General features: G+C 37.7%; 1 protein-coding gene across 2 annotated transcripts in view; it reads left to right on the top strand.

Moving 5' to 3' along the window:
- Positions 1 to 17,589, top strand: part of grin2aa (glutamate receptor, ionotropic, N-methyl D-aspartate 2A, a) — a 119,831-nt gene that overhangs the window by 60,203 nt on the left and 42,039 nt on the right. For both annotated transcript variants that reach the window (XM_077734907.1, XM_077734906.1), the window contains exon 3: positions 16,792 to 16,958. In XM_077734907.1, coding sequence (XP_077591033.1) covers positions 16,792 to 16,958 — 167 coding nt within the window. The remainder of the gene's footprint in view (positions 1 to 16,791; positions 16,959 to 17,589) is intronic.

Raw genomic sequence — 17,589 nt, 5'->3', positions numbered from 1 at the left:
GATGTTTTGACATGTTTTGTATATGGTAGCACCTTTAAGTTATACAATAACTTTAATTAAAAGAGACAGCAAACACATGATTGTAAAAATACTCAGCAAATGTTTCTTTTTTATTGCAATTAGTTTTTACGATGAGTGGTCTAAATAAGCGCATAATTATAGTGAGCCAACAATACAGTTCTGCAGGCCGTTCGGTGGGCAAATGGTTAGCGTGTTGGTCTTACATTTCTGGGGTTTAGATTTCGCCCCAGTGGGGTCTTCACTGTGTGGAGTTTGAATGTTCTCTGGCTACTCTGGTTTCCTCCCATATCCCCAAAACATGCCTGGTAGGCTGGTTGAACATTTTAAATTGCCCCTGGGGATTAGTGTGAGCATGCATGGCTGTCCATCTACTTTTCCTCTGCAATTGGCTGGCCATTCATTCAGGGTCTCGCCAGCCTGGTGCCCATAGTTATCTGGGATAGGCAACATCTACCAAGAAAACCTTTTAGATAAAAATAGATGAATGAATTCAGTTCTGTACTACTGCAAAAAAATGAAATGTTTTTTCTTTATATTAAAAGTTCAATCCTCGTTGCATCCATTGTATCTTGTGACAAACCGTGAACATGGCTAAATAGGGTGGGCAAGAGCAGACACAGGTGAAATTCTCCCACTTCTTGGGAACCCACCCAATCCACCTTTTTCTGCACACTCATACAGTTACATATTCACAAATACAGTCATAGCTTTACCGATCCAAAGCTGCTTAATAGCAGAGTAATTAGGAAGAATTGGCTTATGGAGAGCCGGGTGGGAGAAAAGACATAATGGTGTCAATCTGGCTATTTCATGCATAGAGAGCACCCCCCATTGCATGTGCTTCCCCGGGCCTGCGTGGGATTCTTCCGGTACTCTGGTTTCCTCCCACAGTCCAAAAACAGTCATGGTAGGCTGATTGGACACTCTAAATTGCCCCCCAGGTATGAGTGTGAGCGTGAATGGTTGTCCGTTTCCTTGTGCCGTGTGATTGGCTAGTCACCGATTCAGGGTGTCCCCCGGTCTCTGACACGAAGTCAGCTGGGATAAGATCCAAGAACCCCTCCCCCCACACTCGAATGAAGATGACGCAGTTAAGAAAATGAGATGAGAGATGAGACTTGTCATGGGGAAAGCCAACCAACAGACTCCAAATGGTCACCTCATGGTGATGAATCATGAGTCCTTTTTTTTATTTCTTTTTTCTAAAGTGAGTCACACTAAAAGAGATCCGTGCCTGACTTTTATCCCAGACCTAAGCACAGACTGGGTGCTGGGGAGAGTGGTAAAATAATCCGATTATAATGTAGTGTATAGCCACAGTCATTTACGTTTATCATCACCTCTTCCAGGCATAGACAGGTTTAGTCATAAAATGTTGCCTTCTCAACCCTTCCATGTTTTGTATTTTATTTTTTAAATGTGTCAAGTTTGTTAGAGAGTTGTGGCGATGTGTAGTGAAGCAAGCAGACACAGTGAGTGAGCGAAATTTAGGTGTTCTTTAATTAAAATAATCTGATATCCAAGAAATTATTTAAAAAAAAATGTGGAAAGGTGAAAAAAAGTTAAAAAAATAACTAAAAAGCAAAACCTAGGATGAGGAAATGGGTGTACATGGCAGAGCAGGCAAGACCAGAACATAGCAGACGATCCGACAATGGGGTGATTAAGACTAAGGTTTATATAGACCGGGGGGTCGGCAACCCTAAAGTCTGGATCCGCATGAGACTCTTTAGCATTGCCCTAATGGCTCCCTGGACTTTTTTTCAAAAATGTTTCACAATTGGAAATTAGCGATTATTGTTTGGTTGTGTTTTAATATGGTTTCTGCCGGTGGCCCGGTGGGCCGAGTGGTTATCACTTGGACCTGGGTTCAAATCCAGATTGGTCCACCAGTGTGGAGTTTGCATATTCTTCTGGGGGCTGAGTGGGTTTTTTGTGGGTACTCCTCTCACATTCCAAAGACATGGATGGTAGGTAGACTGATAGGACCCTCTAAATTGCCCCTAGGTAAGAGTGTGAATGGTTGTTTGTCTTCTTGTGCCCTGCGATTGGCTGGCCATCAATTCAGGATGTCCCCCGCCTCTGGCCCGAAGTCAGCTGGGATAGACTCCAGCACCTCTCACGACTCTAATGAGGATAAAGCAGTTCAGAAAATGAGTTGAAAGAAGTACATTGCATTTGCTCATAACTGGATTGTATTTCTGTTTTATTAATTTTAATTTCATTAATGTATTTTGTATTAACTTTTTCATAATTTAGAAATATACTTACAAATATATTAAAACAATACTAGAAATACAATAATGTCACAAATACTGTTTATATAATCCACTTCTATGTGGCTTTGAATCAAACACAGTATAAGAATGAAGAAAATAAACAAATAATAATTTACATTTTGGTAAAAAAAAGTTGACCGAGAGTGCCAAAATCATTTTTTCATCATTATTTTTTATTACTTTAGGCACTTTACTGATTAGTTGTCATGGCAATCTGTGTCTATATCATTGTTTGGCAGGCGAACCAGCATCCATAACTAAAATAGACCACTTGGACAAAATGATTGCATCACTGGCCATGCTTTAAGTCTTTATCGCCTTTTGATTATAAGCATGAAAACCAAAGAATATTATATAATCAGATGAGGAGAAGTTTAGTGAAAAGTGCTCAAATCAAGACATTGTGCATCAGGGGTGTCACTTCAGGGGCTCTGTGCATCTGATAAGAATTATTTCTTCCTACATTCAAATTAATTAACCTCACCAACTGGTTAAATACCCTGAGAGGAACTGATTGGTTGAAGGGTGTAGCGTAGCTAATCTCTACAATGACATGAGGAGGCTTTTTGAGTCTCTAACCCTTAGCATGGAGCCATGGAATATATGCTCAGCAAGGGATAGTTCTTACAAGTGGTTTTGGCAAAAATTTGTTGTATCAGTGAGTAACAGGAAAAAAAAAACTGTGAGAACAGTGAAAGTAGAATCAAACTTGCCATGGTGAGGCATTCTTGAGAAAAGCAAACGGAAAAAGGCTCAAGAGTGAAGAGACAAATGAGGGAAGGCTAAGAGGGAGAATCTGAGTGGAGTGTGCCAAGTAAAGTATCCTGCCAGTTTTCATTGTGTCGACAAGCGAATGTGCTCCACAGAAGCAAAGAGGCGGTAATAGGATAAAGACTGTACTGCAGTGGGAGCGTGCGAACCAGAGGAGGGGGCAAATGTGGAAGAAGCAATAGGGGGAGAGAACAAGCAATAAAACAAGCAACAGGACAAAATGAGACTGACACACATGAACATAAACAATTTTGGATGCACAATCAGTGTTTTTCACTCTAGTGATCACTAATGTCAGGTTTACCAGTTTTGCTTTGCACCATTTATCCACCACATTCTACTGTGAGCTGTTTTTGTTTTTAATTAAAAAATATCCTCCCGAGCGAGTTTTCTTAAATCACCGGTATAAAAGATAACACCACGATTCAAAATTAGGATAGGAAGTCCAGTAAATTGTATTTCTCAGGAGCAGAGCATTATTGGTATTCCAAATGTAAAAATCTTTGTTATATGTCAGTTGCATGTGAAGAAGGTACATTCATAGACCACACATTATGCAACCACTTACAACTCTTACCGAATGACAACTTGTTATAGAAACTGCATAATGGCATAAGAAAAGAAAGTTAAATTTTGTTTTGCAAATATTACTTAACTACACTTAACTAATGACATGGATCCATTTCAATTAAACTGGGATGACTCACTTTAAATGCCCATGTTTTAGTTCAATTAATTTTGGGTTATTTATTTGTATATTATAAATATATATATACCCTAACCCTAACCCATTAATAAAAATAATATAATATAAATTAAATTAATGAGATTTAAATGGACCGCCTTGTGGTGCAGTGGTTATTTCGCCTGACTTTGGCCCAAGCAGCATCGAACTGATACCCACTCAGTGGTAGTTTGATTATGAGTGTGAATGGATATCTTTTTGTGCCCTGCAACTGACTGGTATCCAGTCTAGGGTCTAGTCTGCTTTTCGCCCAAAGTAAAAAGGGATAGACTCTAGCAGCTCGCAACCCTGACAAGCATATGCAGAGTTGAAAATGAGATTTGAATGAATAAAAAAAGGAAATATACACTGATTAGGGACACTCAATATTTTTGGGGGATTTGTTCATTTTATTTTATTTTATTTAAGTTTTTTATTTTACTTTAAGTTATTGCATGACATTGAAGGGGATACAGGTACAATTTATTTAAACTAGGAACACTGGATGTTTCACTGTCTTGACTTTCAATCAATTTTGACTGGCATGAGTGAATATTAAACATTTTATCAGTCAGTATTCCAAGTCAAACTGAGTTAGAAGCCAGCATGTGAACACAGTCACACTTCTAGTGCATATGTTGGTTGTTGTGTTGTCTCCTTTATTAAACAATGCAATCCTTTAAAAATGACCTATCGGGATACAGAGTATCCCTATATATTACCATATCGATATATTCTAACATACCTAATAGTAATACAATACCAAAATTTAGATTCCTGGAGAAAAAAGAGCTGAGTACCAGTTTGAATTAAAGGGGTCAATCTTTTCTCATCCAGGTGGATGACGATGGCCAGGGCGTATCAATACAGAGATCACACATGTTCTTACAATTTGAAGGGCCAAAACATTCAGTGGTAGATTCTGGTTATAGACACCTTTTATACAAATCTATCATGACAACATCAGTTCTCAAATTCCTTACCTCAATTCCAGTTTTTGCTTTGCATTTGTTGTATATTTTATCTGCTAAATAATTTCTTGACTAAAATTCATGGTGTGAAAACGGCATGATACTTCATTTTAGGCAAGTCTATTCTAGTGTGTGAGAATGATTTCTCATTGCATGCTGAAATACGATTGCGTGTGGCGTTTTAAGCCTGCAGACATCGGTGGAGAATGGTTGCTGCAATTTGTGAGACCATGTGCTGTCATGGCAAAATGGAAGCATTTCATAATTTCCCAAAATGTGGACTGTTAAATCTGTTTGTCATTGTGTGCTTGGTTCAATTCTATAGTGAAAATAACACATGTGAATTACTAGCCTTTATTACTTCTATTGCACCTGTGTTTTACTTCTACACATCTGACTCACCAATACAGATCTTTATTCACACAATCATAATCTTGATTTTTATAATTAGTTTCATTTAAAGATATATTTCTCTGAGCCCTGCATAGCCTGGAAACATCTGGGATCCTCCCTGGAGAGGTGGATGAAGTGGCTGGGGAGAGGGAAATCTAGGCTTGAATGAATGGAAGCAAAATACATTTTGTATAAAACAGATACTCCGGTTTCCTCCCACATTCCAAAAACATGCATGCTAGGCTGGTCCTGACACTCTAGGTATGAGTCTTAGTGTGAATGGTTATCTGTCCCCTCATGCCTTACGATGAGCCAGCCACCATTTTTCGGTGAGCCTCTGGCCCAAAGGCAGCTGGCATAGGCTCCAGCGCCCCCCGTAACCCTAGTGAAGAAACGAATGAATGAATGAGAATTAAAGAACTTTTTTTGGATGTCCCCAATTGAACTTTTCACAAGGGATGCAATCAGACCCCTTGAGTAATAAAACAGGGCAATAATTCATTCTCAGAACAAGATACATAATGCATACAAATACACACAAAAGTGAAGAACCGTTGGCTGAGGAGCCCATAAATAAGTGACTCATCATGTGTCATGACTGCCTTGAGTGCGCAGCGAGGACAGAACCCAAGATGGGAAGGCAGGAAAAAAAAGGCCACGGAAGTACGGATGCACAATTCAGGATTTTTAATGCAACAATTGTCAATACAAAAACTGGGACAAAGTTATCCAAATCAAAACTGAACGTGGAGGACGCTCACTGTCGAAGAGGCAAAACATGACTCACGTGGACGGGGAAAAACAAGGTACACGAGGTAATAGTCCCGCAAAAATGTCACCAAACACTCGTGTTTAAATACCCAAACAATGGTTCTAATCAAAAAATACACACAGCTGGATATGAAAGGAAAGGGAAGCCAGGAGGGACAAGAGGTGAGATGCGCATATCACCCAGACAGCACACACAAGGAAAAAGAACACACACACAATGTGCAAATTTAGACACAGTTCACTTTCGCTATATCTAGCTATATCTAGTTTTCCTAGATTCATGCCACAATTATTTGGACAACGTCGGCGGGCCAGATTAAAACGCCTCTCGGGACGGATGTGGCCCACGGGCCGTAGTTTGCCCATGCCTGGGCTAGAGCTTGTATGAACTACCTCTCACATTACTAAAAGCTATTCGAAAACTGTCTGCTCGACATTGGTAATTTATGCCTTTCAATGGAAATGTGTTTTTTGCTTTTATTGATATTGTGCCTACAGAAATGGAGCAAGATAAAGCTCAAGTGTTTTGGGTAATATCAATTGCTCATACATATCCAAATGCCTAAAAGCTATATTGTTTAATATGATGCGTGAAGTAGGTTCATGACTTCTTCAGGCTGTTATTAATTGTGAAAAAAATATGCATGAATCCATTTCAAGGTGACGATTTGAGTTACAATTCGTCATTTCGTTCAATTTCTTATGGCCCCTTAAACAAGTGGATGCCAAAATGAAAGATCCTATAAAAAGTACATCTATATGCATAAACAATTTTACCATGGAAAAGAAGTGTTGTTAAAACTGCTATTTAATCCATAAATTAACATAATCCTAAAAATATATAATAAGGCTTCTAAATCCAGAAAAAATAAGGCTAACATGTCAGCTGTTAGGAAATAATTGAATACTGTATATATGAACAACTGGATTGTTTGATGCTTAGGAAATGTGAAACAGGTGTATTTTTTTGCTTAGAGGGAGTTGACCATAGACCTGAAGATCTTGAAAAAAAATTGTCAGTGTAACCAGAGAGGGATATCCATACACCAAACAGCAAGCTAAAAGGAAATGAAAGACGTCTTATTCTAAATAAAAATAATTTCCTAAACTGGGTGGCACAGTGAACCTGTGGTTAGCACTTTTCCTCACAGTTCTGGGGTTGAGGGTTCGAGTCACATCATACCGCTTTTGTCAAAAAGAACTGATGTTAATTACACTTTTATGTACCCTTCTGGACTAGAGTTTGTTTGTGTTTAAAAGTGTGCGCTTTGTTAAGATTATTGGGCTGAAGAACTCCCTTGAGTGCCATCCTCCAGTTTGTCCAATGAAAGCCGCCAATTACTCTGCTGGCTCTCTTGGCATCTAATCAGATGGGAAATGGGAAAGTTTAGAAATGATGATGGTGTTCAAGAAGGAGCCATTACAGTGCACTTTGTTAATGTAAGGAAAACTAGTGTGCTTGCATTACTGCATAGATCTGGATGGAAAAACACCACACTTTCAATCCTTCTGTCCCTTACTCATTGCAGCATCAGTGGTGAACAAGCATTACGTTTGGATGGATAGAGATTTAGTGTCTAGGCCTGCAGAGGGCAGAACATGCTAATTTGCACACTTTATTTACCGGGTAATATTTGAGTTGATTAATATACAGTACTTCCTGCTTTGTCATGCTTATGTGATATCTTGCTGATGTGTTTAACTGGGTACAATATAAGATAAAGTAAACTACTATTAGAAGCAGAATCATCAACTTGTCTGCTACTGCAGGCAAGTTGTATGATACATTTATTTCAGTTCACGGAAAGAAAATTAATAATCATTAACGCAATAGCAGAATCAATAATTGCAACCCGTTTTAACTAGCATATTTTTAAGTACATAGTAAATAGTACATAGTACATAGTACATAGTAAATACCACCAAAAGAATTAAACAAGTAAGGAGATGGTCATTAATTGAACATTTTTTAATACAGCATTGAATACCCTAAAACTGTAAAAATACCAAATAAAGTGGCAGATGACTTCATCTCATCTTGTGAAATTACGATCAGTAATGAATATATTTCTTGCTAAACTACTTTGTATAATTATTGTATTACTGTAGTCTGTGACACAACTTGTACATTCTTTCTATGGTCTTATTTCCCTATTGGATGATTCTTATCCTCTCACTCATTGACATTGTTCTTTTCTCTTTTCCACATCTATCTCCCAGCCATTGTTTCAGGCATCCCATTTGCAACCCCAACCCCTCCACCCAGCAATGTTTGCGTCCCTTAGAAAGTAGGTCTTTCCACGTCAGCGTGTTGCTGTCACTGGCTGTACTGATGAATCACTGATACTGTCAGCATAGTTAGAGATGGCCATAACAGCTGACTGATGCATTTGTGCTATCAGCATAGTATGCGATATTGATTTAACCCAAGTTGTTTGTATTTTAAATTGGAAGGAACATTGTCATATGATTGGGGTGGTATGTACTTTGCCATGTATAAGTCTTTTCACATGTACTTACAATGGGACATGTACTATTCTTGTCAAATGTCATTTGTCAATACACACTAAATTTGTAAGTAATTCGTTCTTTTTCAAGATAAATGTACACTATTTTTATAGTTGGCTTTTTTTATACTGCATTAAACTTAGGCTTTTCGTCATACGCAGTTTCTGGGTGTGATGACAAGTAGGTTTTTGTTGTTGATGATGACGACAGGACATATGTTCAATTATTATTAGAATGACTAAATATGATTCATTAAAAAAATAGAAGCAGGCACCCGTTAACCTTTGTTACACGTATACATTTCTCTTTCATTTTGTTTTGATGATACAGTTTATTTCCATCATTTATATTATTCATGAAATATTTTAGATGTGCTTTGAAGGATTAGGTAGGAGAAAAACTTGCACAGAGAGCAATAGTGAAGAAGTGGGAATTGATAATTGGGTACAAAGCAGAAAGGAAACTAGGACAAGAAACCTTAAAGCAAGGCAGCGAAAAAAGAAGCAGCAGGCAAAAGGAGGCATTGCTGGAGGATGAGATTAGGAAAGCAAGAGTGTTAAAACAGCTAAAATGAAGAGAATAATTATGATTGTCGCTGTGGCTGCTTCTGATGCTGCTGGCAAATTGACAACTTTCATAAAGATGACCGACAAATGATTATAATTAGTCTTCCATTCACCCATCCAGCCATAAATACTACATACAACCCTTTTTTAAACAGTTTTTCATGCTCAGGGTCAGAAATGACCTGTATAGCATGTCAAATGACTTTGCATTAATAATGAACTCATACCATATTTTTGGAATTTAGTGAAAGCCCACATAAGCATTGGATTGGATTGGATTGGATTGGATAACTTTATTCATCCCGTAATCAGGAAATTTCTTTGTTGCAGTAGGAAGAGGGTGAGGATGCAGGAATAGGAAAGGCATTATACACAAATAGGTACTTAATAGTAAGTTAATAAATAAATACATGAATAAATATATAAATAGGTAACTGTGTTGCTGAGATATATATATATATACATACACATACATATATATAGAAGCACATCTATACTGTATCCGAATTCAGGAGGTCCTAACCCACAGCCTTTTTTAAGTTAAAGAGCCTGACAGTTGATGGGAGGAAGGATCTGCGGAAGCGCTCCTTCCTGCAGTGAGGGTACCGCAGTCTACTGCTAAAGGAGCTTCGAAGCATGGAGAGAACATGCACATTCCACACAAGAATGTCCAAAGTGAGATTCATACTTAGCTATTGAGTAGAAGTCGTGTGAACCATTCCTTCACAGTATAACCTTTGAAAATTAATCAATACCTGATCGCATCTTTGACTGACTGTTCTGTTTCATTCACACCATATGCAGGACACACCATAAATCATACTGTAGTAAACAGATCTATATAAGTATTAAACACAGAGATAGTATGACTCTGATGCCACTTTTGTTTTCCGATACTGATTCTGACACCGGTCTGATGCCAATAGACTGAATAGAGTATTCATTTGGATTTTTTTGATAACTTCATTCATCCCGTATTCGGGAAATTCTGTTGTCGCTGTAGCAAGAGGGTGAAGATGCAGAAATAGGAAAGGCATTTTAGACATTAATAGATAGGTAATAAGTTAATAAATAAATACATGAATAAATATATAAATAAGTAACCATGTTGCTGGAAAAAAAAAAAATATATATATATATATATATATATATATATATATATATATATATATATATATATATATATATATATATATATATATATATATATATATATATATACATATATATATACATATATAGAAGCACATATATACATACACATACGCATGCATGCATGCATCATGTTGTGTATACCATGTTTTTACACATTTACAGTTATATTATCTTAAATGTTATTTTCGTTTATTACTGTTTTTCTGCATACTCACTTGCATATTGTAAAGAAAATGCTATCATGGCTAGGTCAGACACTGCTGAACTTATTGTCTGCCAGTGATGACGCTAGTAGCGGACATTCGTTCACTTTCACCGTTCCACTTCAAATGGGTTGAAAGTTTATTAGTGATGAACAAATTGTTGGGAGGTTGCATCTGGGCCAGTGGAAAATGTGTTTATTTTTTTAACCACATTGGCTTCCATTGGCAGTAATCCATTTGAAGTGTGAGGGATGACAGTGAATGAACAAACCTTCATTTCGCATTAAAATGATTGGACACCTCATGATTCAATATATATCATTAACTTAAGAAGTACTGTTTTTTTTAACGACCCTATGCATTGTCTTTGGTAAAGTAAATTCTGCATCATAGGCAAGCCATTCCTCAATAACGAAAAAATAATTTTAGTGCCGCACTGGTGCAATACGTTGTGTGAAATAATGTACATTTTATCGACCTTACAAATTTCAACTGTAAACTATTACACCGTCATGATGGATGCATACTTTGTGGGAACATCCCTAAAATATGTGAGCACAGTGTAATATGTTTTTGTATGCACTCTGCAGTAGATTTAAGAACTTTTCCACCTGCTTGTCAAAGGATTTAGTAAGTCAAACACCCTGGGGAGGTTAAACATCATATTGCACTTGAAGTTTAGATGGAGTGAGAGAACACACCACTCAAAATAGCTTCCCAGAAAGCTATAAAATGTTGTTGTTTTTTTTCTCCCAATTATTTATTGTACTAGAGTCTCACGATGCTTGCTTTGTCAACATTGTCATTCATTTACAGCGAGAGACAGCCAATCTGTTTGAAATTGGAAGCTGGTGGCAAATTAACATACAATCAGGGCCACACTCCCACTTAAAAATTAATATAAATTGGAAATCTACTTGCTATAAACTCATTTAAATAATTTAATTTAGCGTTAAGAACCATATGAATGGATGTCTATTTTTGTCTGACTACAAAGTTAAATATATAATGGATTTTAATATTGTACTGTAAAGCAGGAACACAAACAATAGTTCACGGCTACACAGACAGAAAAATCAGATATACTTCACTAAATGGTCAAAGAGGCAATCTGGGTCAGCAGTTAAAGTGTTTGAACTGTGATATTTATTTGGCGGATTATATCAGTGCTAGTGGTCTTTGTTTTTTTGCATTTGTTTTCAATGCTGACTTGCAAATAGAAGGAGTCAGTCTTTAAAAACAAGCCTTTGGAGATTTTTGTTTCTAACAAAAAAAACATGTATTAAAGAGATTTGTTGAAGAGAAACATACACAGAAGTCCCACTATAGCTTCTTTACTCATTCAATTCGTTGTCTTTTGTTTTAGTTTTGATTTTCTTTAATGCAGGTCTGTCAAAAAAAATGTCAGTGTGAAATTGTCCGAAGCAAAAAAAAAATGTGGGTATCCTCTGCTGGTGTGTTAATGTAACATGTTGTTTTTTTCTTTTATTAATAGACGTGCAAACAAGCATTCGTCTGAGCAGAGTATTCAGATCCATGCATACTATTTCTTTATTACATAAAAAATAATAAGTTCCACATTATGTTCACTACAGCCTGGGCACATATGTGTTTGCTCTTTCTTTTAACAGAAATGTTGCTGAAATATACAGGTCTAAGGTAAATTACACTCATTGGATGTCGACTTAACATTAACTGTCAGTTAATCACACTTGAGATTGCGTGCTTGTGTGTTGGATGTTTTTCGCCATTCAATTGAAAGAGTCTCAATATTTTAGACTTATCTTTAGTAAGCAACTACAGTGGTACCTCTAATTACAAATGCATGTGAAATTTTTGGGTTACAAATCAAATGACAAATTATTTTTCAGTGATACCAAAAAGCTGGTCAGTTTACAAAATATCTAGCCAATTAGAAGTCCAGTTACATAGTTGTATCTAAAAGTGTTTCTCTTGATTACTCTTTCTGGACTTCGGCACTTACCTCACTTACAACATCTATGCATGGTTTAGCGTAATTGACACAAGCAACACTACAAACACTTTCTCTATCCAATATTTTTTCATGATATATTGTCGTGCTGGAGTTGGTTTCCTATTATCCAACACCTCACTGGCTCTATGAACGCACAACGTTGGCATAGGAGCCATTACGTCAAATAGTATTTAAAGAGTCGCAACTCTGGGGGTCCTGGAATCAAATCTAGGTCGGTCCACTTGTGTGGAGTTTGCATATTCTCCCCGAGCTTACATAGGTTTTCTGAATGAATGAATGAACCTTCTGAATTCTCAAGATAAAAATGTATTTAAGAAAGAGGAAGGCAGCACTGGCCTTAACCGGATAGATTTGGAGTGGGTGGGAATTTGCTGTGAAGCTCGAGGGAAAGGAAGGGAGAAAAATATCTCCTGGATAGTAAATTTAATAGAGAATACGTAAAGGAAGAGACTAGGAGGAAGATATTGGACTTATTAGACTGGAAGAACAAGGCAAACGCAAAGATAGGAGACGAGATGGAGAGAGAGGGATGCTGTTATTTTGTCAATGTTTCCCTGTGGGGTCTCGGCTGCTTGTTAAAAAGTCCTGACAGAGAAACCACAGCAATCACACACTAATACACAAAAACATATACATACACACACACTAATAAACAATGCTTCCTCTGTGCTCAACACTGTGAGTCAAGAATTTTCATATTCAAGCGTGTCTTGGCCATGGAAGTTTCCGACTAAAAATAGGCGACTTTGATGTCACTTGTTGTATTAATGTATGCGTGTTTGTACTTTGTTTAAAAATTTAGGGCCAAAGGATTATTTGTTCTCGGCAACACATCAAATGTTTCAGGAAACTTTGCATACGCATTTATGCATTAACTCTTTGCTGATTCACAATGTGTTAACCCATTTAATTCAAGTTTTTAGTGAATTGTTTTAGAAGATCATTTTATTGTAATCTACCAAAGAATTATGCAGTAAGATTGAGTGTTGATGGAGGTAAAAGGAGGATGCAAACAGAGGAGTAGGAAAGCGAGGTTTTTGTGTACAATGGGTTGATAAAGACATAATAAAAATATTTAATAAAGATATTTATAGTTAATAGTTTTAGTTAATACATATATTTTTTGAGAAAACATAGGTCAATACATTCAATTATTTACACTATAAATCAGTCAAATCCAGGTCGGTCCACCTGTGCGGAGTTTTCATGTTCTCCTCGGGCCTGTGTGGGTTTTCTCTAGATACTCCGGTTTCCTCCCACATTCCTAAATCATGCATGTTAGGCTGATTGGACACTCTAAATTGCCCCTAGGTATCAGCTGGCCTTCGATTTAGAGTGTCCCCTGCCTCTGGCCTGATGTCAGCTGGGATAAGCTCCAGCACCCCCCACGACCTTAATGAGGATAAAGCAGTTCAGAAAATGAGAATGGGTAGTTTCATAGTAGTAATGGAGCGGGAGATTGACAGGGGGATTGGTGCAGTGTCTGCAGTGATGCTGACTCTGCATCATCCCGGCGTGGTGCAGGAGTTGAGCAAAAAAGTGAAGCTCTCTATTTATCGATTAATCTAATTTATGGTCATGAGCTGTGGGTCCCGGACATAAGCGGCTGAAATTAGTTTCTTCCACTGGGTGGCTGGACTCTACCTTATAGATAAGGCGAGAAGCTCGGTCATCTGGGAATGGCTTGGAGTAGAGCTGCTGCTCCTCCACTTCGAGAGAAGCCAGATGAGTTGGCTTGGGCATCTGATTAGGATGCCTCATGGACATCTCTCAGGTGAAGTGTTCTGGGCACCTCCCATCATGAGGAGGCCATAATGACAACCCAGGACACAGTGGGGAGCTCCCAGAAGGGCTGGACTGATCTTAGATAAGCGGAAGAGAATCAAGTATGTGAAGAAGCGACAGTGAAAAAAAAGGAGCATTGTTGGTTTGGAAATAGTATTTAGTATTTTTTGTCGTTAACAATTTTATTATATTTTAATTCCTGACCCCTGCCTTGAAAAGTGTTTGCTATTTTATGAAATCAACGTCATTGTATCACAAATTGTATTGGAAGCAGGTGTGTTTCCTGACATTGGAATTGATAAATGGGAGGATGGGCAGTCCTACATTGTTCCAGTCTACCAGCCATGATTGTTGGTCTATATTTGGGTGTAAGAATTTAATAAGGTATTGTATTTTGTGTGCTAAATAATAATGTTGGAAATTTGGAATGCTTACATGCCTTTTTGACTTATTTTGTTGGGAGGTTAATTCTGTTTTCTTGAATTAGAATTGTGTTACCTCAGTCTAAATCTTGAAACCATTTGTGAATTGGTTTGAAGAGGATCATTCAAAACAAACATTATTTTAGAATGATTCATTTCTGTTTTTAAATGATCATTTAAACTTCATGTTGTTTTTTTATTATCTGGCTTTGAGGACGGTGGTCCATTTGGCATTTTAGCTCCTTTTGGCCCCCTCTCAGAAATTTCCATCCCTATTGTTTTGCTGCAGCTATTTCCATCCTTGTCTGGTTATATTTAGAAATGTGCCACAGTGGGTTTTTTTTTTTGTCACGTCATTGAGTCTCTCCATCAGTAGACCCTCCCGGGCTTCAGAGCTCAGCATGTAACACATTGTTTATGCCACCGGTGCAACTGTAAAGTATAAAACATCCCTTTACTACAGTAGGGACAGGGTTCTTAGTCTTTAATGACGAGAGTGTGGTGCTTAAAACCAGACAATGCTGAATGCTTTCGGCAGCAGAGGATATAAGAACTGCTATTTATATCTCCTACCTGCGTCAATTTCCCATGGTGTGTGTCACAATATTTAAAATATCATATAGGTAACAATATTGCAAGTACTACTTGTGTTTGGTGTGTAGAAGTTGTAATTGTTTGTTGTGTATACATACATACGAATAAATAAACCTATAGATTGATCCATCCATCTTCTGTACTACTGATCCAAACAAGGGTGGCGGGGGGTGTTGGAGCATATCCCAGCTAACCACGGCCAGGAGACGGGGATGCCAAGAATTGGACTCCAGCCAATAGAGGGCACAATGAAATGGACAACCAACTCAAGCTCACAATTACATTTGCACCGAGTGGGAATCGAACGCTGACTGCCTGCAATGAACTGAGGAGGAAAAACCACTGCCCCATCGGGTCATCCAACCTGATGAACCTTAGCAAACATTACATAGAATCATGACTGTTTGGTAGCGGCCCGGGTGACGAGTGATGAGTGCGTCAGCCTCAGAGTTCTGGGATCGAGGGTTTGATCCAGGGTTTGTCCTTACTGTGTAAAGTTTTCATGTTCTCCATGGACTTGCGTGGATTTTCTCCGGATGCTCGAGTATCCTCGCTCATCCCCAAAACATGCACGGTAATGTCATATACTACTAAAATAGTGCCTATGCTAATTCAATGGTTACCATTCATTAGGTGTCCAATTATTTTTGACTGGGTAGGACCAATGAACAAATTTGTATCCATGGAACTCAAACATGAGGATTCAAAGTCAGTCTTCCTAGTTTCAATGAAATAGACGTCTGCCGTTGTCAATTGCATACAATGACTATCACTTATTTAGGTCTTTTGCCGAGTAAACGCACCTTATGGGGAAGCACTACCAATTTCGTCACGCGCAGTTTCTGGGTGTGATGACAAGTAGGCTTTTTGTTGTTGATGATGACGACAGGGCCTATGTGCCATTATTATGAGGTCAGAAATAATAATACAATAATATTGGGTCACTGTATTTATTCACAGAAATTTCGCACATCATATTTTTGTAGTCTGTGAGGAAGACAACATTTGTTGACAGATTGTCCGCGACTAAAAATAAACATGTCAGCTGTTTTCATGATCAATACTTGTTGTATCACTACATTGTGAGGTAATCATTATCGTAAGCTTTGTATCCTAAATCCGATGATATAAGCAGTTACCCAGACGTTTTTACCCCTAAGCAACGTATTCTGCACTCCTATAATTCTATTCTGTTTTTGTTTTCATTTTACCTCATGATTCATTTGGTGTAAATTTGCTGACATGAAAGAAGTTAATTTGTTTGCCAGCAGCAGTGGTGCTTGTCAATGCTCTCCAATAGAAGTTTGAATAAATGAAAATGGGCAATAAAGTCAGCACAATATGATTGTAACCCTGTTTTCCATGAACTTGGCCAGCTAGAGTTCTGGAGCTTGTGTGCGCTGTGTCAATCCAATTTGGGTTTAATTGAATTATTAACAGCCCCGCAGCCATAGAGTGTGTTGCCATGCACACTGGATTGCCTTTAATGCGAGCGTATATGTGTGAAAATGTGCAAGTACAGGTCCAATTGTTTAGAGTACGATTTTTTTTGTTAACCTGAATGATATAAAATTATGTAACAGAGTTTTAGGATCAAACAACTTACATTCCTGTCTTTCTTCCCTATTTCAGGATGTGAAGTCAACGTTCTTTCAGTTTGGTGCTTCCATCCAGCAGGAGGCTCTGCTGATGCTGAACATTATGGAGGAGTACGACTGGCACATCTTCTCTATTGTTACATCAAAATTCCCCGGCTACCAGGAATTCATCAACATACTAAAGACAACTGTAGACAATAGGTATAACTCACATATTTTTTTCCTGAATTTGTGGAATATTATTATTAAAAATATCTGGTAGTCATTTAAACTTTGAGATACATCTGTTTTAGGTTACCGTATTTTCACGACTATAAGGCTCACTTAAAAGTCTTAAATTTTCTCCAAAATAGACAGGGTGCCTTATAATCCAGTGTGCCTTATATATGGAAAAAAACAATAAAATATGCCATTCATTGAGGGTGCGCCTTATAGTGCGATGCGCCTTATAATGTGGTGCGCCTTATATATGGAAAATACGGTATTTAGCTTCTATAGTCAAGCTTGAAATAGAATAAGGCTGGAAAACAACAAAATCTGTACTGACACTGATAGATGCAAAAAAATATATTGAATAAACAATAGTACTTCAACCAATAGTGGCGTCCATGCAGAATAAAAACAAAAAATCCTAAAAAAAAAAGTACTGTATTTTCACGACTATAAGGCGTACATAAGTCTTAGATTTTTCTCCAAAATAGGCAGTGCACCTTATTATCCAGTGCGCCTTATATATGGAAAAAAATAAAATGTGTCATTCATTGAGGGTGAGCCTTATAATCCAGTGCGCCTTATATATGGGAAAAATGTCATTCATTGAGGGTGCGCCTTA

Source organism: Stigmatopora nigra, chromosome 15 (assembly GCF_051989575.1).
Source record: "Stigmatopora nigra isolate UIUO_SnigA chromosome 15, RoL_Snig_1.1, whole genome shotgun sequence".
NCBI lineage: Eukaryota > Metazoa > Chordata > Actinopteri > Syngnathiformes > Syngnathidae > Stigmatopora > Stigmatopora nigra.
The sequence above is the reverse complement of the archived record's forward strand: the minus strand, read 5'-3'. Positions and strand labels throughout refer to the sequence as shown.